The sequence below is a fragment of the Leopardus geoffroyi genome, chromosome C2 (genome assembly GCF_018350155.1).
Source record: "Leopardus geoffroyi isolate Oge1 chromosome C2, O.geoffroyi_Oge1_pat1.0, whole genome shotgun sequence".
In the NCBI taxonomy this organism is placed as follows: domain Eukaryota; kingdom Metazoa; phylum Chordata; class Mammalia; order Carnivora; family Felidae; genus Leopardus; species Leopardus geoffroyi.
Window position 1 is genome coordinate 126,825,101 of NC_059333.1, and position 27,907 is coordinate 126,853,007.

General features: G+C 34.4%; 1 protein-coding gene across 3 annotated transcripts in view; it reads left to right on the forward strand.

The window, feature by feature from the left end:
• The window catches only part of STAG1 (stromal antigen 1), a 401,516-nt gene that overhangs the window by 237,137 nt on the left and 136,472 nt on the right, over positions 1-27,907 (forward strand). For 2 of the 3 annotated variants that reach the window (XM_045503549.1, XM_045503550.1), the window contains 2 exons: positions 19,059-19,210; positions 21,221-21,294. In XM_045503549.1, coding sequence (XP_045359505.1) covers positions 19,059-19,210; positions 21,221-21,294 — 226 coding nt within the window. Of the gene's footprint in view, positions 1-1,949; positions 2,045-19,058; positions 19,211-21,220; positions 21,295-27,907 lie in introns of those variants that run through there. The other variant, XM_045503551.1, reaches the window with a different exon arrangement.

Here is a 27,907-nt window from a genome sequence, read left to right on the forward strand (position 1 = left end):
TTGGATTACAAGCATGTTTCTGGAATGAATTATGCTTGCAAACCAAGGTTTTACTATATTTGCTTTTGAGAGTAATATTTTTTTTATTATTAGGAAAAGAGGAATATCTACCCAATTTTTTTTAAAAAGGTAAAATAAAAATACAGTTATATTGCTGAAAAAAATTTCTGTACAAGACACACATCAGATACCTTAAATTCTGTGTTTTGAGAGTATTTTCTTCCTCATTATTAGGAAGAAAAAGAGATCTTATACCCAAGATTCTTTAAAGATACTGTAAATACACTATTATTTTTAAATTATCTGATGTTATACATTTTCCTTTCTAATTTCATGACTTTTGCTATCTTCTGCATTTTAGTTTGCTCTTTTTTTCTTTATATGTTCTATTTAGTTTTCATCTTACTTTCTCCTATGCAGTAATGCCCATTTAGCTGGTTGTCAGATGCATGGTAAATGCAGCAGTTTGAAATAAATGGAACTAAACATAAAATAGAAATTGCTTCTAAATAGTCCAAGTTGCTCTCATAAAAAGTTTATATTTTCATCTCATAAGACCAGGAGAGAAAGGAGAACCAACAATGGAGGAATGAAGGAATGCCCAATGGAGGGCAAATGTTAAATGCTGTCCTGCTGATAGAACTATGAAGTAATAATTTATACTAAAAAGAAAACAAAAGATTTTGCTTACAGATATTGAGAGAGAGAATAACCTGGAGCTTTTCTGTAGGGGCAAGGTACTTCTCTTTAATCCACAAACCTGTGTGTATTCTGTATAAAAGATTAAATACATGCCACATGCTGTATTTAAGAACATAAGAGAATAATATAGAATATTTTGACTTTTAAAATGTCTCAGTTTCCTGAAAAATGCACTTAATTTTCATTTGCATTTGTTCTCCACTACAGTGTAAACAAAGTATTACATTCTTTTACTGACTTTATAATGGTCCATTCCACCTCCTTTCCATTGGCCTGTTTTTAGTGACTTTTATTATTGTTTTCCCTATTTTTATCCTTTTCATGACCTATATATGTGTTAATTTTAAATATTCTTAAATATATTTTAATTATGGCTCTTCTGTTCCTTTTGAGTTGAGTAGCTTCCTCCTCCTTCCAGTGCCTTTCTGTCTGTCTTTTCCCACAGTTTACCCGTGATCATGATAGCTTTTAAAACTGCTTGATAAATGCCATTTTGTTTTTACCTAAGCTCTTTGTATATCATGATCTAGCCTATTTCAATTTGAAATTATTTTTAAAAATATGATAAGAAAAATGGAAGGAGGGGCGCCTGGGTGGCGCAGTCGGTTGAGCGTCCGACTTCAGCCAGGTCACGATCTCGCGGTCCGTGAGTTCGAGCCCCACGTCGGGCTCTGGGCTGATGGCTCAGAGCCTGGAGCCTGTTTCCGATTCTGTGTCTCCCTCTCTCTCTGCCCCTCCCCCGTTCATGCTCTGTCTCTCTCTGTCCCAAAAATAAATAAACGTTGAAAAAAAAAAAAAAATTTAAAAAAAAAAAAAAAAGAAAAATGGAAGGAGATCAACATTATATTTCTACTGATTTTTCAAAAGTAGAAACTTAATTTTCAAGTCATTTTCAAATTTACTTCAAAATATTACTATATGATTAATTAATGATCGTGTCTCCCAAGGCCCAGTTTCATAAAATGTGGGACATATCAATCACCCACCCTTCAACAAAGCACAGAGATCTTACTGAGGACTTAATTCCAGACTAGATAATAATTATCCATATTTTCAAGAATTTTTTTTTTCTCATCTTTGCCCTCCTCTCTCTCTCTCTCTCTCTTTTTTTTTTTTTTTATGGTATGTATGCAAGGGGCAGATTAAAAGATAATCATTTTTATTCACTTTGCAGGACGAGTCTTGGGGACTAGATAAAATGGGCAGGAACATTTAATCCTCTGCTTCAAAGACTATGTGCATGGACAGTTACAAGGCAGTTATGGCCAGATATGATTATCGGCTTTGGAATAAAATGCTCCTTGACATTGCTTATATCTTAGCTGAGAAGAGAGACAATCAGGTTAGTTGTTCTGTAGGGTACAGATGTGATGAGTTGCAGAGCTTGATAAGTCATCAGAGTGATCTTATCAGTAGCACTTTTAATTGGTTTTCCAGATAACTCATTTTCTTATTCAGTTAAATAATGTGTCCCGTATTGTCAGTGTTTATGCATTGCATTTAATTGTATACTTTTTACCATATTTTTATTGAAAATTTTCATCATTCTGTAGTTCTTTAGGTCTGTTTATTCTACAGTTACAGTAGTCTCGTTTTTCCATTGGAGGTAAACTATGTTTCCTCTTTATTGAAATTCTTTTTGCTGTTAAATTTGAACAGACTGTTAGCTATTACATTTTCTATTTTCCTTATTATTTTTTCTGTTCTCTTAATTAGAATTTTAAAACATGCTCTCCAATTTGTTTGAGGTAGTACTTCAGGTTGCAGTACAGTTTTCATTAACTATTAATCTTTAGAATTAAGTGCCCTTATTTCTGTTCTAAATAGCTTCCTCAGTTGCACATATTGGAACATAGTTTTTGGATGTAATTTAAATAACATTTTGTCCTTATTTTGGTGGATTTAGAATCTGAGACTGGGCACATTTATTTTTTCCTCAATTTGATGAACTTTTCATGAGGTAATAATCTGTCTTTTTTCCTCGAAGGTCAAAAAAAAAAAATAGCTTTGTTGTTTGGTGTTATGAAGATAATTCTACTCTCAAAGAATCTTTTTCAGATCTATAGTTACATTATTTTTAGACATTTGCTTTAAAAATGTATGCCAATACTTCCTAAAGTGTTTATTTCTAATTTTTGTTAGGTGGTAATTTGTAGGATAAGTAATGTTGATGTAACGTTATTTTTTTTTCTGTTTTCTCACCTATATGATTTTCTATTATATTACAAATAGATTAATATTGGCTACCACTCACTACTAAGGTGAAAATGCTAATTTGGACAAAGAGGATTAAGAACACAAAATTATATTAATAATAGCATGGTGATTTATTCTACTTTTTTCTGAGATGAATTCTGGGAATATTAGAAAATGTGGTTAAGATCATCATATGAGAGTCAGGTGGTCTCAGTATGCTGGGTAGCCAGACTTGACCACTGGTGAAGTTAATCGGTCACTCTCAGTCCCTTGGGGGAATAAACATTTCTTTATACCTTATTGTTTAACATTATTATGTTTACATGTAGTTAATTTTATATTCACATATGATTCATTGCTGATTATCATTTCTTACGAAGTCACAGTCTCTGGACTTCTACTCTGAGGAAATATACAATATATGAAATTGCTTTGCTCTCCAATCATAGACTGAAAATCACTTTGCATCAGTAAATTGGCATCTTTTCTTTCGCTTTCAATTGCTGAAACCACATAATATAGTGGTTCATAGAATGGGTCCTGCACCAGACTGTCTGGATCCACATCCCTCACTGCCTTTTACTGGTTTGGTAACTTGGACAAATCTTTAACTTTCCTGGCCTCACTTTCTTCACGTGCAAAGTGAGGAATATCATAATAGTGATCTCATTAAGAGAAATTAGGAGAGTTGGGGGCCTAGGTGACTTAGTTGGTTAAGCATCTGACTCTTTTCAGCTCAGGTCATGATCTCATGGTTTGTGGAATTGAGCCCCTGTCATGCTCTATGCTGAGCATCGAGCCGTTTGGGATTCTCTCTGCCCCTCTCCTGCTCAGGCACACTTGCTCTCTCTCAAAATAAATAAAAAAGATTAAAAGAAAGAAATTAGGAGAGCACAGACCAGTGCCTGACATTTAATAAGCTGTTCCTATTATTCTGTAATGACAAGAAGAAGTAATAGTGTTGGCAGTGTTTCACTTCATTCATGTTTTTATTCAGAATATATTGAACACCTACTCTTAGTAATAAAAGACATTGCCAATGAGGAAATCAGAAACAAATTAGATCTTTCAAAAACTCCTGTTAAGAAAAAAATAATTAAAAAAATAATAAAAACAAAACTAATAGCATGCATTTTTATTTTTTGTCTCATCTTTTATTTTATTTTATCTTTTAATTTTGTCACATTCTCTTTATTACATTCAGTTAAGTGTTTTGGAATTCTTAACTAGACAGAATATTTTTGGTTTCTATGGTTAGGGCTTGAAAGTTTTAGGTCTGACATCATCAAAAAGCAGACTATAGAGTATAAATAATCTCTTCATTTTTTCTTATGTTCATTTTTTTATTCTTCTAAAGTCTTACTTTCTCATTGCTTTGTACTTTTACCGTTGTATTTTTTGTTTTGTTTTTTTACTTCATAACCTTTGTTTGTTTTTATTAACCTCTCCCCTAAAGATAACAGTTCCCAGTTTTCCAGAGTTTGTGAATAGACCTTAAGTGTTCTCAATAATTGACCAAATTTGTGAATGCCACTATATCTCTAGCTGTATCTGTAAAATACAGTAAACTTTAAAAATGCAGTGATGTAAATATTTACTTCAAATATGTAAATATAGGTATCTATAGTAATGTGTTAAGTTTTCTAGTTAACTATCATTTTCTTAGGTTTATCTTTTTCATCAGATATGAAAATTAGCTTTCTTTTGGGGGCCAGCTTTTATAAAGAAATCATGGTTTTAAAATCACTTTACAAACATTGCTTATCATTATCTATTAGTTTGGTGACCTTAGACAAATCACTTCTGTGCCTCACTTTCCTCATCTGTATACTGTTAATACTAATAGTCCCATCTTGTAGGAATGAAAGGCTTAAATGAATTCGTGTTAAATGTTTAACATATAAAAGTCACCCAGTAAAACTGATACTATAACTACAACCAAATGACAGAGCTTACTTGGCTTAGTTCTAAAGAGGGCAGAGAAATTGAGAAAAATTTTTGTATATATTTCATTAACATTTCCATATTGTACATTTAAATGTTTTCTGTGCATATAAAATTACTATAGTGATATATTCAGAGAAGGAAAAAAGTACAAAAATAAAAATTACCCATAGTTCTACTTATCATTGTGCCCAGAATATGTTTGTATTTCCTTTAGTTTTTTTCCTCATAAGCGTAGTTTTGAGGGTTTGTTTCATTTTTAAGCAAATAATAGTATCAATTTTATAGCATGTATTTTCTGTGCTTTTAATTTTTATAATCATGTATGATAAGGCAGGCTCATTTTCTAAAATCTTGATGTCCTTTAAGTTTCTTAACTTTTCTGCTATTATTTGAATCCTTCATCTTTTTTTTGGAAAAGATGGTGACCTATTTTTGGAAAAGAGAGTGACCTGTTAACTTCACCAGCGGTCAAGACTGGCTACCCAGCATACTGAGACCACTTTTCCATCTTTCCCTATCATCTTTTGCTTTCTTTCTTAATTTATTCTCTTCTTTTTGGTTAGCTTATTTTTTGATAGCTTTGAAAAGAGGTATTGGGGAAGTATATATTTGAGATTTTACATGCCTGAAAAGTATATTATATACTCATGTTTAATTCTCTGACCCAATATACAATTCATCATTGAAAATTATCTTCAGAATTTTTCCTCTAGCTTCCATTGTTGCTGATTATCATTTCTTAACAAGTCAGAAGTCCAGTGCTGTTTCAGCTTCTGATTCTGATCCTGTTTCTTTGGAAGCTTTTAGAGTTTTCTCTTTATTCCTGGTGTTCTGAGATAGCATGGTGATACACTCTGATGTGTATTTATTTTTTCCCTTTCATTATTCTTGGTACTCTTTTTTGAATACCTATTGCTTAGATATTAATCTCTTTAATCAATCCTCAGTGTCTTATTATTTCTCTTCCATTTTCCATTTCTTAGTGTTTTTTTACATTTTTCTTATACTTCCTCAAATTTATTGAACTTAATTTTGACCATCATATAAGTTTCCTAAGAGTTCTTTCTCCAGGTTTTTTTTTTTAAGTATTAGTTCATGGATGTAATATCTTCTCTTATATCTTTGATACTGTTCATTATTATTACTCTGAAGTTTTTTCTGCTCCCTACTCTTTTCTTCTGATTCTCTGCTCCAATCACTCTCTTTCATGTTGGAACCTTTCCTCAAATAGCTATTTCTTGGTATTCTGTTGCTTAGAATATGGCACTACAAAGGCAGTTAACAGAGGGGCTGTGTGTGTCTCTGTGAATGTGTTGTATTTGACAGGGTAAGGCAGTGGCTTTGTCTTCTTTGGTGAGCATCACTGTAGGACGGTTATGTGGTCACCTGGCATTTTCATTGTAGACCCTAAACTGTTGATAATTATTTTCCCTGGGAAAGTTCAGCTTCTTTGCAGGAGGATCTTTCAATCTACTTAAGTTTAGTTGCTGTCTACCATTTGGGAGTTTGGCAGGGTGAAGCAGCATCCAGGGCAATCTGGATTTTACGTATATCCCTCTGATTTGTTTGATGATTCCAAATCTCTCGCTAATTTTGTTGAGAGAATAAACTTTCTGGACTTTCAAGATGGGTGTGTGGGGGAAAAATTGCTTGACTGCCCTAGGTTGTTGGAGTAGAGCCTTAGGGATTTAATTACTTATTTTATAAACTTTGACTTTAGACCTTACTTCCCTCCTTCTTCTATGGAACCTGGTATTTCTAATTCCTGAGTGCTTCTGGGTTCTGCAGAATGAAATGTTTGTTTGTGTGTTTTTTTCTTTTTTATCTTCTTTTAGATATACCTAGTTGTATTTCCTTTTTTGACCACTTGGTGTGATTTGTATGCTCTCTGCTTACTTTCCTGCTTTCCATGTACACATATATACATATATTATGGTTTGGGTTTACCAGTATTTTTCTTAATTTATTGAAGGTGAAATTTGTTTTCTCCTTATTATTTTGGTTGGGTTTTAAGAGATAAAGGGAATGGTTAAATCTCTATCTTATGGAGGTGCCTGGCTGGTTTAGTCAGTAGAGCATGCAACTCTTAATCTCAGGGTCATGAGTTCGAGGCCCATGTTTGGCATAGAGTTTGCTTAAAAATAAAATTAAATGAAAAATTAAAAACAAACTGTTATTTGTAAAGTGGAAGCTTTTTGTAAGCTTTTTTTGTTTGTTAAAATAAGCTTTTTAAAACTAAAGGAATATAATCATCCCTCTTTTAAAAATATAGTTTGTCCCATTATCAAACATATTTCTTTGGTATACAGTATTAGTTTTCAAAAGTGTATTTCAGGGGCATCTGGGTGGCTCAGTTGGTTAAGCGGCCGACTTTGGCTCAGGTCATAATCTTGCGGTCCGTGAGTTTGAGCCCTGTGTCAGGCTCTGTCCTGACAGCTCAGAGCCTGGAGCCTGTTTCAGATTCTGTGTCTCCCTCTCTCTGACCCTCCCCTGTTCATGCTCTGTCTCTCCCTGTCTCAAAAATAAATAAACATTAAAAAATTTTTTTCAAAAGTGTATTTCAGAAATAGATCATTAAATATAAATGCAGTTTTTTAGATTTTGTTTTTATGTTTAGGAACACATAAATATAAATTGTTGGATATTGATTGAAAGAGTCGATGTCTACAATCTTAATTTCAACCATCCCATTTGCCAATAACCACTTCTTTTTGTTTCAGTGTTTTTCCTCTGTGTTCCCAATTCCAGTATTGTTTTTCTTTCATTGGGACTTCAGATCCTTTGATGCCATATTTTTAGTGTTCTTCACACCATTTCCTCATTTCCTCAGTTTTCCTAGCATAGATCATTTTCAACTAGATTTATTATAATCCTGTCTGTCTTCATATCCTCAACATCCTTGCCTCTGTTTCCATCATGCCTCCTTTGAAAACCCTATATTACCACCTGCTCCATACCTGTACCAGAGCGCTTGAAAATGGCTGAAGAAAAACATATACTTGTAATGGCTAGGCTTTAGATTTTTCTCACAAGCGGACCTTTAATGTTGCCTAGAAATCCCATTACAGCATTCTACTCCATATTATTCCTACTTTCTTACAGGATTATTTCATACCTTCTCCTCAGACCTGTAATATCTCCTATTATCTTTTTTTCACACTTAGCTGATTATTTTAATTGCTTAATAGAGTCAGCAGAGAATTCTTCAAGGATTAAACCTACTAATCTAGGTGCAGCTATACCCATATTCTCTACTTTTTCTCTTACTACAGTTACTTCTAAGGTCAGTCCTTGCCTTTGTTCAGTAGATCTGAGCCCTGTTCTCTCCCTCAAGAACTTTGCTCTTTTCTCTCTACTGGCTTCAGTTCCCCCCTTTTATTAGATAATTCTTATCATTATACTAATATACCGTAGTTGCTCTTATCTTTTAGAAACATTCTCTGTTAGTTAAAGCTCTCTAGAGACACGGAACCAAGAGAAGATGTACTTACTGATACATACATACATACATACATACATACCCACACACACGTATATATTGAGGAGGGGGAGGGGTTTTTTAAGTTTATTTTTAATTATTTTTTTTTCTCAGAAGACAAATGTTTTAATAATGAAATTTTTTTTTTCCAAAATTTTATGGTGTAGTATTGGTTTCAAGAATAGAATTTAGTGATTTCATCACTTACATATGACTCCCACTGCTCATCATACCTCCTTAATATCCGTCACTGGGTTTTAGCCCATCTACCACCAACATCTTTCCTTCAACCCTCAGTTTGTTCTCTGTTGTTAAGAGTCTTTTATGATTTGCTTCCCTCTCTTTTTTTTTTCTTTCCCTTCCCATATGTTTGTCTGTTTGGTTCCCTAAATTCCACATATGAGTGAAATCATGTGTTATTTGCCTTTCTTTGACTGATTTATTTCTCTTGGCACTATTTCTCTTATACAGTATAGCTCCATCCACATCATTGCAAATGGCAAGATTTCATTCTTTTTAATGGCTACTATTCCATTGGATATGGATGGATGTGTGTGTGCGTGTACGTGTACACATTCATCAGTCAATGGACACTTGGGCTGTTTCCATAGTTTGGCAGTTGTTGATATTGCTGCTGTAAACATTGGGGTGCATGTATCCTTTCAGATCTGTATTTTTGTATCCTTTAGATAAATACCTGGTTAGTGCAATGGCTGGATCATAGGGTAGTTCTTTTTTTAATTTTTTGAGGAACCTCCATATGGTTCTCCTTAGAGGCTGCACCAGTTTGCATTCCCACCAATAATAGAAGGGGGTTCCCCTTTCTCCACATCCTCACCAACATCTGTTGTTTCCTGTGTTGTTAATTTTATCCATTCTGACAGGTGTGAGGTGGCATCTCATTGTGGTTTTGATTTGTATTTCCCTGTTGGTTAGTGATACTGAGCATCTTTTTATGTGTTTGTTAGCTGTCTGGCTGGATGTCTTCTTTGGAGAAATGTTTATTCATGTCTTCTGCCCATTTCTTCACTGGATTATTTATTTTTGGGGTGTTGAGTTTGATAAGTTCTTCATAGATTTTGGATACTAACCCTTTGTCAGATACGTCATTTGTAGATATTTTCTCCCATTCAATAGGCCACCTTTTAGTTTTATTGATTATTTCCTTTGCTATGCAGAAGCTTTTTTATCTTGATGAAGTCCCAATAGTTCATGTTTGCTTACGTTTCCCTTGCTTCCAGAGATGTGTCTATTAAGTTGCTCCAATGAAGTCAAAGAGGTTGCTGCCTGTGGTCTCCTCTGGGATTTTGATGGTTTCCTATCTCACATTTAGGTCTTTTATCCATCTTGAAGTTATTTTTGTGTTTGGTGTAAGAAAGCGGTCCTGGTTCATTCTTCTGCATGTTGCTGTCCAGTTTTCCCAACATCATTTGTTGAAGAGACTGTCTTTTTTTTTCCATTGGATATTCTTTCTTGCTTTGTCGAAAATTAGTTGACTATGTAGTTATGGGTCCACTTCTGGGTTCTGTATTCTGTTCCATTGATCTATATGTGTCTGTTTTTGTGCCAGTACTTTATTGTCTTGATGACTACAGCTTTGTAATACATTTGGAGTCTAGAATCATGATGCTTCCAGCTTTGCTTTTCTTTTTCAGGATTGCATTGGCTAATCAGGGTCTTTTGTGGTTCCATACAAATTTTAGGATTGTTTGTTTTAGCTCTGTGAAAAATGCTCATGGTATTTTGATGGGGATTGCATTAAATGTGAAGGTTGCTTTGATTAGTATAGACATTTTAACAATGTTTGTTCTTCCAGTCCATGAGTATGGAATGTTATTCCATTTAGTTGTGTCTTCTTCAGTTTCTTTCATAAGTGCTTATAGTTTTCAGAGTATAGATTTTTGACCTTTACTTCTTACCTCTTTGGTTAGGTTTACTCCTGGGTATCCTACAGGTTTTGGTGTAGTTGCAGATGGGATAGATTCCTTGATTTCTCTTTCTGCTTCTTCATTATTGGTCTTTAGAAATGCAACTTATTTATGTATGTTGATTTTATATCCTGCAACTTTACTGAATTCATGTATCACTTCCAGCAATTTCTTGGTTGAATCTTTTGGGCCTTCTACATAGAGTACCATCTCATCTGTGAAATAGTGAAAGTTTGACTTCTTCCTTGCCAATTTGTATGCTTTTTATTTCTTTCTATTGTCTGATTGCTGTGGCTCATACTTCCAGTACTGTGTTAAATAGCAGTGGTGAGAATGGACATCCCTGACTTGTTCCTGACCATAGAAGAAAAGCTCTCAGTTTTTAATTGAGGATGATATTAGCTGTGGGTCTTTTATATATGGTCTTTATGATGTTAAAGTATGTTCTCACTATCCCCGCTTGATTGAAGGTTTTTATCAGTAATGGATGCTATACTTTGTCAAATGTTTTTTCTGCATCTATTGAGAGGATCATATGGTTCTTATCCTTTTTGTAATGTGGTGTATCATGATGATTGATTTGTGAATAGTATACCACCCCTGTAGCTCAAGAATAAATCCCACTTGATCATAGTGAATAATTCTTTTAACGTACTGTAGATTTCATTTGTGAGAATTTTGTTCACAATTTCTGCATCCATGTTCATCAAGGATACTGGCCTGTAATTCTCTGTTTTAGTGGGATCTTTGTCTGGTTTTGAAATCATGGTAATGCTAGCTTTGTAGAATGAGTTTGCAGTTTTTCCTTATTTTTCTATTTTTTGGTACATTTTGAGAAGAATAGGTATTAACTCTTTAAAACATTGGTAGAATTCCCCTAGGAAGTCATCTGGCCCTGGACTCTTATTTGTTGAGTTTTTTTTGATTACTGACTCAATTTTTTTGCTGGTTATGGGTCTGTTCAAATTTTCTATTTCTTCCTGTTTCAGTTTTGGTAGTTTGTATGTTTCTAGGAATTTGCTCATATCTTCCAGATTGCCTATTTTTTTTTGCATATAATTATTAATAACGTTCTCTTATAAATGTTTGTATTTCTATGATATTGGTTATGATCTTTCCCCTTTCATTTGTAATTTCATTTATATGGGTTCTTTTTTTTTTTCTTTTTGTTAAGTCCAGTCTACTGGTTTATCACTTCAAGGAAACAGTTCTTATTTTCATTGATATGACTTTTTTGTTTCTATATTTATTTATGCTCTGATTTTATCATTTCCCTTCTTCTGCTGGCTTTAGGCTTCATTTGCTGTTCCCTTTTTTTTAAGGTTATTTAGTCTGAGAGAGAGAGAGCGAGAGAGCGTGCATGTACACGTGCAAGAGGAAGAGGGGCAGACACAGAGAGAGAAAGAGAATCAATCCTAACCAGGCTCCACACTGCCAGTGCAGAGCCCAAGGCAGGGCTCATACTCACAAAACTGTGAGATTATGACCTGAGCCAAAGTCAGATGCTTAACCAGCTGAGCCACCCAGGTACCCCTTGCTTTTCCTTTTCTAGATCCTTTAAGGTATAAGGTTAGGTTGTGTATTTTAGACTTTTCTTGCTTCTTCAGATAGGCCTGAAGATACTTCCCTTTAAGTACAGATACTTCCTTTTAAGACTGACTTTGCTGCAGCCCAAAGGTTTTGCACTTTTGTGTTTTCATTTTCATTTGCTTCCATGTATTTTTTAATTTCTTCTTCAATTTCATGGTTAACTCATTTATTCTTTAGTAGGATGGTCTTTAATCTCCATGTATTCGTGGTCTTCCCAAATTTTTTTTGTGATTGACTTCAAGTTTCAAAGCTTTATGTTCTGAAGATATGCATGGTTTGATCTCAGTCTTTTTACTTGTTGAGGGCTGATTTGTGACCCAGTATGTGATCTGCTCTGTAGAATGTTCCATGTGCACTCAAAAAGAATGTGCATTTGCTGTTGTAGGATGAAATGTTCTGAATATATCTGTTAAGTCCATCTGGTGCAGTGTGTCATTCAGAGCTGTTGTTTCCTTGTTGATTTATGTTTTGATGATCTGTCCATTGTTGTAGGTGGTGTGTTAAAGTCCCCTAATATTTTTGTATTATTACCATTGAGTTACTTTGTATTTGTTAATAATTGATTTATGTATTTGAGTGCTTCCATGTTGAGGGCATAAATATTTATAATTGTTAAATCTCCTTGATGGATAGACTCCTTAATTATGGTATAATACTCTTCTTCATCTGTTATATTCTTTGGTTTAAAATCTTGTTTGTCTCATATAAGTATGGCTGCTCAGGCTTTCTTTTGGCATTCATTAGCATTATATATGGTTTTTCATCTCATCACTTTCAATCTGCAGATGTCTTTAGGTCTAAAATGAGTCTCTTATAGGCAGCATATAGAAGGGTCTTCTTTTTTTATCCATTTTAATACTCTTTGTGTTTTGATTGGAGCATTTTTTTTAAAATTTTTTTTTTTTCAATGTTTATTTATTTATTTTTGGGACAGAGAGAGACAGAGCATGAACGGGGGAGGGACAGAGAGAGAGGGAGACACAGAATCGGAAACAGGCTCCAGGCTCTGAGCCATCAGCCCAGAGCCCGACGCGGGGCTCGAACTCACAGACCGCGAGATCGTGACCTGGCTGAGGTCGGACGCTTAACCGACTGTGCCACCCAGGCGCCCCTGATTGGAGCATTTTGTCCATTTACATTCAGAGTAATCATTGAAAGGTATGAATTTAGTGCCATTATGCTACCTATAAGGTTGGTGTTTCTGATGATGTTCTCTGTTCCTTTCTAGTCTTTGTTGCTTTTTTGGTTTATTTTTCCCCCAACTCAAGGAGTTCCCTTTAATATTTCTTGAAGGTCTGTTTACTGGTCATGAATTCCTTCATTTTTTGTCTGGGAAACTCTCCTTTTACTCTGATTGCCTTGCTGGATAAAGTATTCTTGGCTGCGTACTTTTCCCATTTAGCATGTTGACTATATCATACTACTCCCTTCTGGCCTGTCAGTTTTCTGTGGACAGATCTGCTGCAAACCTGATCTGCCTTCCCTTTTATGTTAACAACTTTTTTTTTCCCTTTCCTCATTCAGGATTCTTTCCTTGACTGTGTATTTTTGAACTTCACTGTGATATGTCTTAGTGATGGCAGCTTTTGTTGAATTTAATGGGAGGTCTCTATGCTTCTTGTTTTTTGATGTCTGTTTCCTTCCCCAGATTAGTGAGATTTTCAGCTATAATTTGCTTAAATAAACCTTCTGGTCCTTTTTTTCTCTTCATTGTCTGGGACTCCTGTGATACAAACATTATAATGCTTTAAGGAGTCACTGAGTTCCCTGAGTCTACATTTGTGATCCAATACCTTTCTTTCCTTCTTTTTCAGCTTCATTATTTTCCATAGTTTTTATCTTTTATATCGCTTATTTGCTATTCTGCTTCATCCATCTTCATTAGCATTGCATTCATTTGGCTTTGCATCTTGGTTATAGCATTTTTTTATTTCTGCCTGACTAGTTTTTAGTTGTTTTATCTCTACAGTAAAGGATTCTGTAGTGTCTTCTGTGCTTATCTCAAACCCAGCTAGTTTCCTCATGATTACTGTTTTAAATTCTGGTTCAGACATCTTACTTTTATCTGCATTGATTAAATCCTTGTGACTTCTCTGTTCTTTCTTTTGGGGTTAATTCCCCTGTCTTCTCATTTTGTCTGGGTTACTTTCTGCATTTGATTGTTAGGAAAGACCGTTGTACTCTTCCAAGTAATAGCTATATGAAGACGAGGTTCCCCCCCACCAGCCCCCAGAAAAGGAAGCTAGATTCTAGGTGTGTTTTGGTTTGTTTGTTAAAAGAAGCTAGATCCAAGGGTGAAAAAAGAATGAAGATAGATCCTGTTTCCCCTCAAACTGAAGCTTTCCAACACTCTATGATCAGTAGACTTGGTGCATGCGAGGGGTCTTTGCCAGGGAGATGTATTTCAGTAAGTTGGCTGACACAATTGTGGGAACTGGCAAATTTGAAATCTGTGTAGGACAGCAAGCTAGAGGGAGGTTGGAGTTGTACAGCCCTGATGCAGAATTTCCTTCTCCAGGAAACCTTAGTTTTTTTCTTCTTAAGGTATTCAACTGAGTACATGAAACCCACCACCTTATTGAGGGTATCTCCTCTACTTAAAACTGGCTGATGTCGCTGTTAACTATATCTATGAAATACCTTCACAGTAACACCTGGATTAGTATTTGATTCAATAACTAGATACTGTAGCCTAGCCAGGTTGATACATAAGACTGACCATTACACTCTCCCTTGTTTCCTCATGCCTTTCTTCCTACAGTCCTAATACTCTCCTTTTCTTCGCAGCAAATCTCAATTATTTATGTTCACTCCTTTTTGTCTTCTTAATTCTCTTTAAACACACTCCAGTCAGATATCTGTTTCTGCCACTTCAGCGTTTCTGTTCTTAGTCAGCAGTTACCTCTTTATTGTCCAAATCACAGGGAAGCTCCCAGGTATTATGTTTCTCTCTCAGTAGACATAGCTACTTCTTCCTTCTTAAGTCACTGTCTGAACTTGTTCTCTGGAATACACACTGTCATAATGGATCTTAAAAAGCTAAACTGTAAATACTGAATTATCTCAGAACTCAGTCTTCAGACCTTTTTATCTTTCCTGTCTTTATTCACTCTTTGGTGAATAAAGTGAAAACCAATTCCATAATTTTATTATTTTTGTTAGAAAATAATGATGGTGAAAGAGGTAATATAGTCACAGGATTTATATATATGGTAAAATGTCATTCACCCATGGCTCTGAGCTATCAAATTATCTTCTTGAAGGCAACCAAATTTGGCAGTCTCATAAATTTTTTTCCAAAGATTATAATAACACATACATATTGATTGAGAGGCAGTATGTGATATAGTGCTTAAGAACTTGGACTGTGGAGCATAACTCCCTGTAATCAAATTCTGTCTCTGCCCCGTTGCTGGCTGTGTAACTTTCAAGTCTCTTAGCTGATCTTGGTCTCAGTTTTCTCCTATGTACAAAAAGAATAGTTTTAATATACTTACTTGTTTGAGTTATGAGGTATAAATGACTAAGTATGTGTAAAGAGCTTACAAGAGTGGCACATAAAAATAAATAACATTCCTTTTTTTCATAAATGATAGCATTGTATACATACTCACAAGCTTCTTGCTTTTTTTTCCCCCATCAACAAATGTCTTGATAAGCTTTTCTTTTCAGCACATAAATCATGCCTCATTTTTCATTGGATGATGTGTTGTTTTATTTGCTCTAAATAATGTCTTTGATGATGACTTCAAATATATATCTACTGGATATTTCCACTTAGATACCTAATAAAATCAAAGCTTTCTAATTACCCTTGTCTTTTCTTTTGATCTTAATTTCCTACATTATAATCTATAATTTTTTTTTTAGCTAAATCTTCAGAACCTCTCTACCTATTGGTTAACACTTTACTTCACGCCAGCATTGTTGTACTGAGTTGCTGAAAGCCAACACCTTGAGAATCATTATTCCAAACTTTTGGCAAAATATTTTCAGCTCCTAGTGTTCTCCTATTTAGTCTTCTTTCTTCCACTTTTACTCTTCTATAATCTGTTTGCACAGCGGTTTTAAATGCAAATCAAACTATTTCTCACCCATACCATATTTTCTGGTGGGTCTTATATGCTTTAGATTTAATTCCTGAGTTCTGACTAGATTCTAGTAGAACTCTTGTAAACTGGTCTCTTGATATCTTTCTTACTCTCATCTCCTGCCTCTGTTTCTGTGCTTCAGCCACATTAAATACCTTGCTCTTTTATGAGTGCCCTCTTCATAACAATTTATCTTATAACCTTTGGACTCCTTTTCCCTGGAACAGTGTTCTGTCATATAATCATATACTCATCCCTTCACTTAATGGTCAAATGTGAACTCTGCAGAGAGGCCTTCTTGCCTGTGACTACCCTTTTTACCATACTTTTTTTTTAAAATTCTGTATTTTTCATTATAGATTTTTTATTAACTGGCATACTTTTTTCGTTTGTATATTCTGTATTAGTTTATTATGTTCACTAACTTAGAATGTAATAACCATGAAGATACATACTCTAATTCACTTCTGTACTTCTAGTTTGTAGTAGAATAGTGGTTACGTACATACTGGATTGATAGGTGAATGAGGAAGCACTAAATAAGTTTTTATCAAACTCTGTGGTATTAAGGCTAGTTTTTTAATTACCAGTCTTTCACAAGCTAATACTTTTGTAAAATGCAAGCAAATGAATTATATGTTTCTTAGTGTCATATTATTAGTCAGTAGACATACAATCATTGTCAGATTGTTAAGAACATTTCTAAAAACTTACTTTCGAATTGTACTGATAATCAACTGTGAATAAACCATTTGTGGTCAGCACCTATTTGCAGACCATACTATGAGTAGCACAGCATTAAAACAGGTTTGCCCTTCTATACCCAGTAGTTAAAATTTGAAGGCTAAATGAAGTATTCTTCTCTTCGGTAAACAAGGAGAAACTACTTCATAGCCAGTGTCACAGAACCAGGCTGAATTCCTGTAGGATTATTAATTTATAAAATAATTCCTTTAGTAATACCAGTGAAATTTAATTAGTGCTCACTCTATGTAGGAATGAGTGTTTTTCCCTGGACTCAGACATCACAGTCCCCGTGTTATGTATGTGTCATTAAATTAGCAGTCTTTCAGTAGCCATTTATTTGTTTATTTATTATTAAATTTATTTATTTTATTTATTTATTTATTATTAAATCTATTTTTAATTGTTGGTAAATGAAATGAAAATTTCAGTTGAAATTTGTTTTACAGATCAATAAGCATTTTATCTCAGTAAATACTGTTATATCCTTTTTGTGAAAACATATTGACCATTTTGCATTATGTTTATATGTCTAGGATGGGAAGAGGGTCATTACACAGTGGCAGTTGGCGTATGGGATCTGGGTTCATAAGGAGATATGTAGCTAAAAGCAAAAATCATTAAATTGAAGAAAATTTGTGTCTCAGCTTCCACTAAGGAATTCCATCCAGGGTTGGTGTTAATTTTAAAGCTTTTCAACTCCTTGATATATAAGTCATTTTGTTTTGGGGACCTGGAGGTATATCCTGAATTAAAACTCCAAAGGGTATGATTTTGTATGCTCAGGACAAACTCTTATTACACTATTATCCATGACTTTGGGCAGTGTGAATGCCCCAGATCCCTCTTTTCTTTGAGCTATTCTCCTTTTTTATACACATTAATTTAAAAAGTACTTTTAGGGGTGCCTGGGTGGCTTAGTCGGTTAAGCGTCCAACTTCGGCTCAGGTCATAATCTTGCACTTCATGAGTTAGAGCCCCACCTCTGGCTCCGTGCTGACAGCTCGGAGCCTGCAGCCTGCTTTGGATTCTGTCTCCCTCTCTCTCTTCCCCTCCCCGCTTGTGCTCTGTCTCTCTTTCTCTCTCTCAAAAATAAATAAACTTTAAAAAAAAAAAGTACTTTTAACTTTCACAGTATCATCAGATACCCTGACAGTGTGTAAAATACTGTAAAATCACTAGCCTGTATTTTGAAACACGAGAATATTTCTCAACTTACTATTGTGAGACACTGTATCTTAGGAAAAAGTATTTTAATTAAATGTATTTCTAAGTAGTCACTAACTTAAATATATTTGTTTACATCTTGTCTTATATTTTAGCTTAAAGGCAGCAATCACTATTAACATGGAGTTGCCAAAAAGCAGACAGAGTTTCAGGTTAACATTATATATGTATATATGTAGTGTGTGTGTGTGTGTGTGTGTGTGTGTGTGTGTGTGTGCGCGCGCGTGCGTGCGTATAGATAATAGATGTGTTTAATTAAAGGGAAATCATAAGTTTTAAGAGACATGCATGCTCCTATATAGTTATGGATGTTTGCCGATAAGTGGATCAGTATTCCAAAACATTGATCAGTTCATTTTTTAAAACTGCACATTCGTTCATACTTGCAGATGAATAAATAACCTAGAAAGAAAAAAAAGGTTTTTGTTACCAGCACAAACTCTTAGTCCTTTGTCAGTATTTTTCTACACTATCAATAATGAAAATAAATATGAGTAGAGAAAAGTTTAAGGTTTGTGTTATACCTGTTTTTCAGATGACTTGAAACACAAGTTTGAAAATATTTAAAGATTTGCAAATCCAAGTGAACATTTAAAAAGTACATTAACACTGTGAGGAAAATAGGTCAATCAGAAGTTCACGGGGTACATTTTTGATTAATGAGTTTGGTAGGATCTGTATTTCAGGGTTTGGGAGCTAAGCTATTCACTGAGAACAAACCATCTTTGTGGGTAAGGGTCGTGAATTGATTGTAAATATCTAAGCCATCTTTGAAGTGTCTAAAGGTATTAAGGATGCAATTGTATACACAGAACTCATGGGGAGGAGAAAAACCTAACATGTATGTTTGAAGGTCGGGAAGAGGGGGTGTTAAATTCTTCCTGCTGCTAATTAGGATGGAGCTGATTTTAAGGAGGAAAATGTTGTGAAGTAAGCTATAGAGACACTAAGGCACAGAAAATTATGTTGCAGCCTAAGATCGTGACTTTATTTCTATAAAGTTAAGTTTTCTTTTTTTAATTTGTTATGCTGGAGTTGTAAAAACATAGAAACTGACTAGTTTGTTTCCTTCACCCATTTCCATTATAAATTTGTTATTTTACGGATGAAAATCTGATTAATAGGTGAAAACCGTAATCTTCCTTTATTTCGTAGCCATGAAGCTCATGACTGCGTTGGTGAATGTTGCCTTAAACCTCAGTATTCATCAGGATAACACACAAAGACAATATGAAGCTGAGAGAAATAAAATGATTGGGAAGAGAGCCAATGAAAGGTTGGAGTTACTTCTTCAGAAACGCAAAGAGGTAAGTTTCATACTATCTTAAAAAGGTATGTGTGATTTTGTTTTTTGTTTGTTTGTTTTTGATGGGGCTGCGTGTGGCTGTGTGTGTGAGAGAGAGACAGAGGGAGGGAGCAAGTGTGTTGTATGTATTTTAAATTATTTATTTAAGTCAGATGTGTGATCTCAAGGTTTCAAATTAAACTGGAATGTTTAGCCATTGATTATCTGAGTGCTGTCTGATTGCTGAAGAAAATCATAAAACAATCCTATGTTTGAAAGAAGGTAGTCTAGGGGTCAGGTAACTCAGAAAGATTATCAGGCTGTGAATTCAGAAAGCATAATAAATAGTATGGTCAGAGCTGGGTGCTAGCAAAGCTGCCCTTCTAGAAGGAAGCCAAAGACTACATATTAGCTGATGAATAAGGCATTCCTATAAATAAGATTGGTCTCAGTTTTACACTGCAATTTTCATGTATGTGTGTGTGTGTGTGTGTGTGTGTGTGTGTGTGTGTGTGTGTGTATCTTGAAAGTGTTTTAAACTGGGTTTTTAGTAGGTAATATTTTTATTTGCCCAATAGGAAATCAAATTTTAAATATACAGTATTTTAACTTGAAAACAGAATAATATCACATTGCTACAAATAAATTACTGATGAATAATGGGTTATAACAGGCAACACGAAACGCAAACTAATTTTAAATTATTACCCATGCTGTATTAGGGTGCTAGCTGGGGCTGCTATAACAGATACCAACACAGACTAAGTGGCTTCAAGTTGAAGATGACTCCAGTTTCTCCATGACTTCCGTGTGTGTGTTTGTCTCTAAATTTCTGCTTTCTATAAAGACACCAGTAATAATGGATTCAGGGCCCACCTTACTCTAGAATGACCCCATCTTAACTAATTACATCTGACACAATCCTATTTCCAAATAAGGTTTGAGGTACTGGGGCATTAGGACTTCAGCATATGAATTTCTGAGGAACACAGTTACAATCATATATAATACTTGAAATTTTGTGAAAGTAAATTTTGTAACTGTGCGTCAGTAAGTACTATTAGCCAAACTGTATGCCTCTTATAAATTAATTTTTTATATAATAAAACATAAAATAAAAAAATTATTTCAGTAAAACAGAAATAAAGCATACAGCAAAATAGTAAGTCTGAAGGAATTTTATTCTCACACTCTTATATGTAATAAAAGCAAATTATTTCACTGAGTATTACTACACAAGAGATTATAATAAGAAATATCACTTGGAATGTAATTTTGTATAAGTGCTTTTGTTCCTCTTGAGCAGTAAATAAGCTCAAACTTTAACTATGATCAGTAGTATTTCCTGAATTTTATATCATTACTAGACTATTTTGTTGCTGCATTCTATGACTAATGGTGAGGATTGCTTCTATCTTCAATTATGCCTTCTGTATTGGGAACTTGGCCTAGTCTCAGTTATGGGCTAAACAGATGCAGAGTAATATTTGGATACTTTAGGTCGAATAGTAAGTTTCTTTTACAGTGGCAAATATGATCAAGGATGGCCTGTTACCAAGAGAGGCAAAACAAGCCAGGGGCCTGACTTTGTTGGAAGAGGTATAGAAATTGAGACTTCTTAAGAAAAAGAAAGAAAGAAAGAAAGAAAGAGAAAGAAAGAAAGAAAGAAAGAAAGAAAGAAAGAAAGAAAGAAAGAAAGAAAAGAAAGAAAGACAGACAGAAATTGAGGCTTCTTCTCAAAGCAGGTAGTATTTTGGATATTGGAATCTGGCCACATTTAGCCACATCACACTTTTGTTAGTTACTGTGTGTATATATGTGTAAAGAGAGACAAAGAGGTTCTGAAGTCAGTTTAGTAAAGCTTTTGAAGTAATGCAGTAGTACTGGTAATTTCAAACAAGTGATGTACAATAAGTGAAAAAAAGGATTGATTATTATTCAGAGTGGGAATAACTGGGAATTAAAAATAACTGGAACTGTTCATTTCAAATAAGATGATCAGGATTTAACTTTTTTTGTTTTTTCATTTCAGCTACAGGAAAACCAGGATGAAATTGAAAATATGATGAATTCTATTTTTAAGGGTATATTTGTTCATAGATACCGGTAAGGAATTTTAAAAATCACTTAGATTTTTAACTTAAATAATTTATTGCTTTTTTTGTAGTCCTAGGTAATTATAAAAATAGGAAACTCTCTATTTGTTTTGTTCTTTGGGAAACAGCTTTGGCTCTAAAAGCTAAATAAATGTCATATTACTGTTGTGGAAGAAATTGTTTTTTGTTTTTAAGTTTATTAGAAAAAGAGCACAAGTGGGGAAGGGGCAGAGAGAGAGTGAATCTAAAGCAGGCTCTGCACTGTCAGCATGGACCCTAATGTGCGGCTCAGACCCACAAACCATGAGATCATGACTTGAGTCGTAACCAAGAGTCAGATGCTGCACCACCTGAGCCACCCAGGCACCCCTATTGTGGAAGAAATTGTAACACTGCCATACTCTTTTAAGTTCAGATCATATATTGTTAGAAGCATTCAGTATATTTGGATTTATACTGATGGAGTATTTATTAATAGGATATCATTAAATTAATGTGGCCTTAATAAGATGTGATTGTCTTGATATTTGAAAAAGTTCAATGCCCTGCTTCCTGTCCTGTGATACTCATCTTGTTTCACGGTCAAATTAACCAGGAGTGTTTTAAAAATACATCTTTGAAGATGGGAGAAAAGTTGACAAAAAAAGGGCATCTTTGTAAATAATCAACAACTCTTCTTTACCTTCATCTATACACATGAAAATAGAACCAAAGTATTTTTGTCATGCTCCATTGCAAGCCAGTTTAGTCTTTCTGTGAAGTTTTTAATTGTTGACTACATTATTAAGCAGCATATTTCACAGAGAATTAATGAATCATCTACATTAACTTGCTACATTCTTTTAGTTAGGCATGATGTATGTTTAGGTAGATAGACACAGATAATAGAAGCACTGTTTTTAGATACATTTGAGACTTTTAATTGGCCAGTTAATTTAAAAAGTTAGTTAAAACAGGGAAATCCATTAAAAAAAAATGTAGTTTGATATTTTAACTTAAACGTCTTGTTTTAATTCAGAGTATGAAAAAGACGTTTGATCTTCTTGGTAATTTTTTTAATGTTTATTTATTTTGAGAGAGAACACGCCACGTGAGTGGGAGAGGGAAAGAGAGAAACCCATGCATAGCATGGAGCCTGATGTGAGGCTTAATCCCACAAACCATGAGATCATGACCTAAGCTGAAATCCAGGATTGGTCGCTCAACGGACTGAGGCACCCACACACCCCCTACCTTTTTTTTTTAAATCTTCTTGATATTTATACAAAGAAAAAGAAAACACTAACTTGAAAAGATATATGCACTCCCATGTTAATTACAGCATTATTTATAATAACCAAGATATGAAAACAACCTATAGGTTGATGAATGGATAAAGAAATTTTATATATACAATGGAATATTTTCAGCCATTAAAAAATAATGAAATCTTGTAATTTGCTACAACATGGATGGACCTCAAGAACATTATGCTGAGTGAAATAACTCAAGCAGAGAAGGACAAATACTGTGGATTATATGTGGAATCTAAAAACAACGACAAACTCATAGATACAGAAAACAGATTGGTGGTTGCCAGAGGCAGGATGGATGGGGAAAATGGGTGAAGGGGGTCAAAAAGTAAAAAGGATAAAAAAAAGATGAACTACTGAACAGCACCAGAAGTTAGCTTGCTGTTATCTAGTAATTTGTGACTATCTGCTGTATTATTAGGAAATTTAGGCAAGTTTAATAAATTCGCACCTAACTTCTTGAATGAATAATAGAACTTTTAGAAGAAACCTGGAAAATTACAATGCACTGGGAAGGGGTATCTGGGGTGCTCAGTCAGTTAAGTGTCTGACTTGATTTCTGCTCAAGTCATGATCTCATGATTCATGAGATCGAGCCTTGTGTCAGGCTCTGTGCTGATAGCACAGAGCCTGCTTGGGATTCTCTCTCTCCCTCTCTCTCTGCCTCTTCTCTGCTCATGCTGTCTCAAAATAAATAAACCTTTTTTTATTTTTTTTATAAACACTGGGAAAATGTGTTTAATAGCTGATTAAAAAAGATACTAAGAGAGTCTGTATAGCCTGATAGGGACACACATCCTGAAGTTGGAGATGTTTGGGATTTGGGGAACTAAACCAATTGATTAAGAAAAAAAAAAGAAAAGGAAAAAAGCCACCTGTCTTTTTAAATAAACTTAAGAATAAGAAAACAAAATTATTTATATTTACTCACAAACTTACCATTTCCAGCTCTCCTCATTCCTGAGTTTCTCTGTTATTGCTTTACTTCTGCCTGTTTTATTTTTTTATATGAAAAACTCTTTATTTCACCAAAAAAAAAAAAAAATAGGACCAAGGCCTTTAATTTCAGTATGGAATATTTGATTATAATTTCATATTCTCTTTTGTTCATAAACTACACATGTAGTAAGTTATGGAAAAGTTAATTTTTTAAAAAGCCAGAATTTCCAGGGGCGCCTGCGTGGCTCAGTCTGTTATGTGTCTGACTTAGGCTCAGGTCATGATCTCACAATTCGTAGGTTCAAGCCCCGCATTGAGCTCTGAACTGACAGCTTAGAGCCTGGAGCCTGCTTCAAATTCTGTCTCCCTCTTTCTCTGCCCCTCTTCCACTCATGCTCTGTCACTCTTTCTCTCAAAAATAAACATTAAAAAATTTTTAAAAAACAAGAATTTCCATATATTTGCCATATAGTCTTTTTCTATTATAACTTTATAAAGGTATAATTAATGTAAAACAAATTACATGTTATATAATTTTTTATAAGACCTATATATTTGGTCCTTTGGAACTTTTAGTCATACCTGCCAACCACTGGAGGGCTGGGGGACTGAAGGTTGAATCAGCTGATGGCAGTGGCTTAGTCAATCATGAATATTCAGTGAAACCTCCATAAAAATCCAAAGGACTGGTTCAGAGAGCTTGGTGAACACAAAGTAATACACCTAGAATGGGCATGAAAGCTATGTGCCCTTTCTCCATACCTTGCCCCGTGTATATCTTCATCTGGCTATTGATTCAAATCCTTTATCATATCCTTTAGTTAATTGGTTAACGTAATTGTTCCCCTGAGTTTTATGAGCTGCTCTTGCATATTAGAAGAATATAAAGAGGATGTGGTTGGAACCTCCAGTCTAATAGCCCATGGGTCACAAGCACAGGTAACAAAAAGCCTAGGGCTTATGATTGGCATTTGAAGTGGAGGATAGAGGACAATCTTGAAGGACTGAGCTCTTAACCTGTAGAGTCTGATGCTGTGTCCAGGTAGATAGTGTCAGAATTGAGCTGAATTCTCAGAAACCAGTAGGTATTGTTGGTGTGTGTGTGCGTGCAGGCAAAAACTCATGCCCCAAATTCAAATTGGGTCCAGGAACCCAAAAAGAGTTGGTGTCAGACACAGTTAAGTGCCTAAGTTTTGACATATATACACCTGTACAACTATCACAAGCAAGATAATGGAATATATCCATCATCCTCAAAAATTTTCTCTTGCCACTTTGTAATTCCTCCCTACCTCCCTTTCTTCCAGTCTTCCCCTGCTCCCCAGAATCAATCAATTATCAGTTTGCTAACTGTTTACATTTTTTAGGATTTCATAGGAATGGAATTATACAGTATGTATTCCTGATTTTTGTTGTTGTTTTCATCTGACTTTTTTCACTAAGCCTAATTAGTGTTCATAAGTTTCATGAGTTTTAATAAGTTTTTCACATATGCCTTTTATCAGATTGAGGAAATATCCCTTCTGTTCCTAGTTTTCTGAGACTTTTTATTAGAAATGAATCTTGGATTTTGTCAAATACTTTTCTACATCTGTGGAGGTTGGTATATATGGTTTTTCTTTTTTAAGACTGTTAATGTGAACTAAATTGGTTGATTTTATAATCTTAGCCTTAAATTCTTTGGCTAAAACCCACAGTCATGATAAATTTTTCTTTCTAAATAAATTTGCTAAAATTTTCCTAAGAATTATAGTTCTGTGTTCAAGAGAGATCTATATAGATCTTTTTTTAAATTTTTTTTCTTTTTAAATTTGAGAGAGAGAAGAGAGCATGTGCATCAACAAGGGGGAGGGGCATAGGGGCAGAAGGAGAGAGAGAATACCAAGTAGGCTCCACGCTCAGCACGGAGCCTGACACAGCGCTTGATCCCACAACCCTGGGATCATGATCTGAGCCAAAATCAAAAGTCAGACACTCAACCAACTAAGCCACCCAGGCTCCCCAAGAGAGATGTGTATCTCTTAACTTTTAATTTTATTGAATGTCTCTGACTGCTTTTGGTACTGTGGAAATGCTGGCTTTGTTGAATGAGTTGCAATGTGTTATCTCCTTTTTAATCATCTGGAAGAGTTTAATAATATTTTTTTTTTCACATAGGCATTATACCATTGGGACTGAGTGTTTTCTTTGTAGGGATGTCTTTAATTGCAAATTAAATTTCTTTAATAGATAGATATAAGTCTTTTCAGTATCAAGAAAATGATACGTTGATCTGCGTTGTTGAATTATATTCAACAATTATCAGCATAAAGTTCATAAAATATCATTGGTTTCACGTCTCTCATATCGATTGTATTTATTTTTCTTAAAAAATAAGATTTTGGTTACATTGAACTCTATTATTTTTCTATTTTCTATCACATTGATTTCTGCAATTTTATTTATTTCCTTTTTCTGCTTACTTTGGGTTTCATTTACTCTGCTTTTTAGCTTCACAAGGTGGAAAGTGGGGTAATTGATTTGAGGCCTGTTTTCTAACAGTAGAGTTTACTGCTACAAATCTCTCTTAGTATTGCTTTAGCTGTATCCCCTAAATTTGGATATGTTGTGTTTCCATTTTCATTCAGCTCAAATACTTTCTAATTTCCTTTTTGACTTGTTTCCTTGACAAGAAGAAAGTATTTAGTTTACAAACATCTGAGAACTTTCTGTTATTGATTTCTAATTTAATTCCATTGTAGTCAGAGAACATAGTTTGTGTAATTTGAATGCTTTCAAATTTATTGAGTTGTGTTTTATGACCCACAATATGGTCTATCTTAAGAAATGTTCTATTTACTCAGGAAAAATTACATACTGTGCTTTTGTTTTTAGGTCAAAATCTGTTAGTGTTGTTCAAGTAATTTCTATCCTTACTGATTTTCTGTCTGTTTATTCTAACCAATATTGAGAGGGTTTTTGTAGAAGTACTTTTGTATTCTTGATTCAAGTCCCTTGTCACATAAATGGTTTGCAATTTTTTTTCTTGCCTGTGGCTTTGTTTTCATTTTCTTAATGATACCTTACCTTTTGAAGAACAAAGGTATTCCATTTGAATGAAGTAATTTACTCACTTTTCTTCTGTGTACATGCTTTTGATATCTGTGAACATTTTTCCTAACCCCAAATTTTTTTCTGTGTTTTATTCTAGAAATTTAATAACTTAATCTTAGAAGTTAAAATATATATACAGTTAACTATTATGTATTTTTTGGATATAAGGGTATAAGTCCACTTTTTACGTATAGATATTCATTTGTCCAAGCACCGTTTGGTGAAATACTACCCTCCTCCAATTGAATTGCCTTGGAGCTTTTTTTCTTTTTTTAAGTAATCTGTACAACCAATGTGGGGCTCCAACTCATGACTAAACCAGCCAGGTACCCCTCCTTGGAGCTTTTCTTGAAAACTAAATGAACATGAATGCAAAGATTAATTTATGGATTTTTCTAATCTGTCCTTATACCCATACCATCTGTATTGATTAAAGCTTTGAGACATAATTGATGTAGGACCTGTAAGTTTAAGTTATACAATGTGATGATTTGATTCACATATATGATGTGAAGTGATTACCACAGTAAGGTTACTTAACACCTCAGTTGTCTCACGTAAGCACCTTCTTTGTGTGGTGGTGATTACATTTAAGATTTACTCTCTTAGCAACTTCCAAGTATGTAATAAATACAGCTTTGTTAACTATAGTCACAATGCTGTACATTAGATCTCTAGGACTTACTCATCTTATAACTGGAAGTTTGTACTCTTTGACCAACATATCCATTTCTGTCATTCCCCAGCCTCCAGCCACCACATTCTACTCTATTTCTTTGAGTTTGGCTTATTTAGATTCCATGTATAAGTAGAACATGCTTACTTTTCTTTTTTTAGAGTACCTTTAAAAAATCAGGTTGTGTTAAATCCTCCTACTTTGTTCTTTTTCAAAATTGTTGTGACAATTACAGATTTTTGTATTTCTATGTAAATTTTAGAATCAACATGTCAATTTTTAAAAAATTTGTATTTCTTCATTTTGAGAGAGAGAGAGAAAGAGACAGTGCAAGCAGGGGTGTGACAAAAAGAGAGCAAGAGAGAGAATCCAAGCATCCTCTACGCTGTCAGCACAGATCCCAACACGGGGCTTGATCCCATGAACTGTGAGATCATGACCTGAGCCAAAACCAAGACTCGGATGCTTAACCAACTGAGCCAGCTAGATGCCCCCAGCTTGTCAATTTTTACATAAAAGCCTGCTGGAGTTCTGATGGAGAATATGACTCTATAGACCAATGAAGAGAGAATTGCATTTTTCACATTTTGAATCTTCCAATCTATGAATATAGATTGTTAATC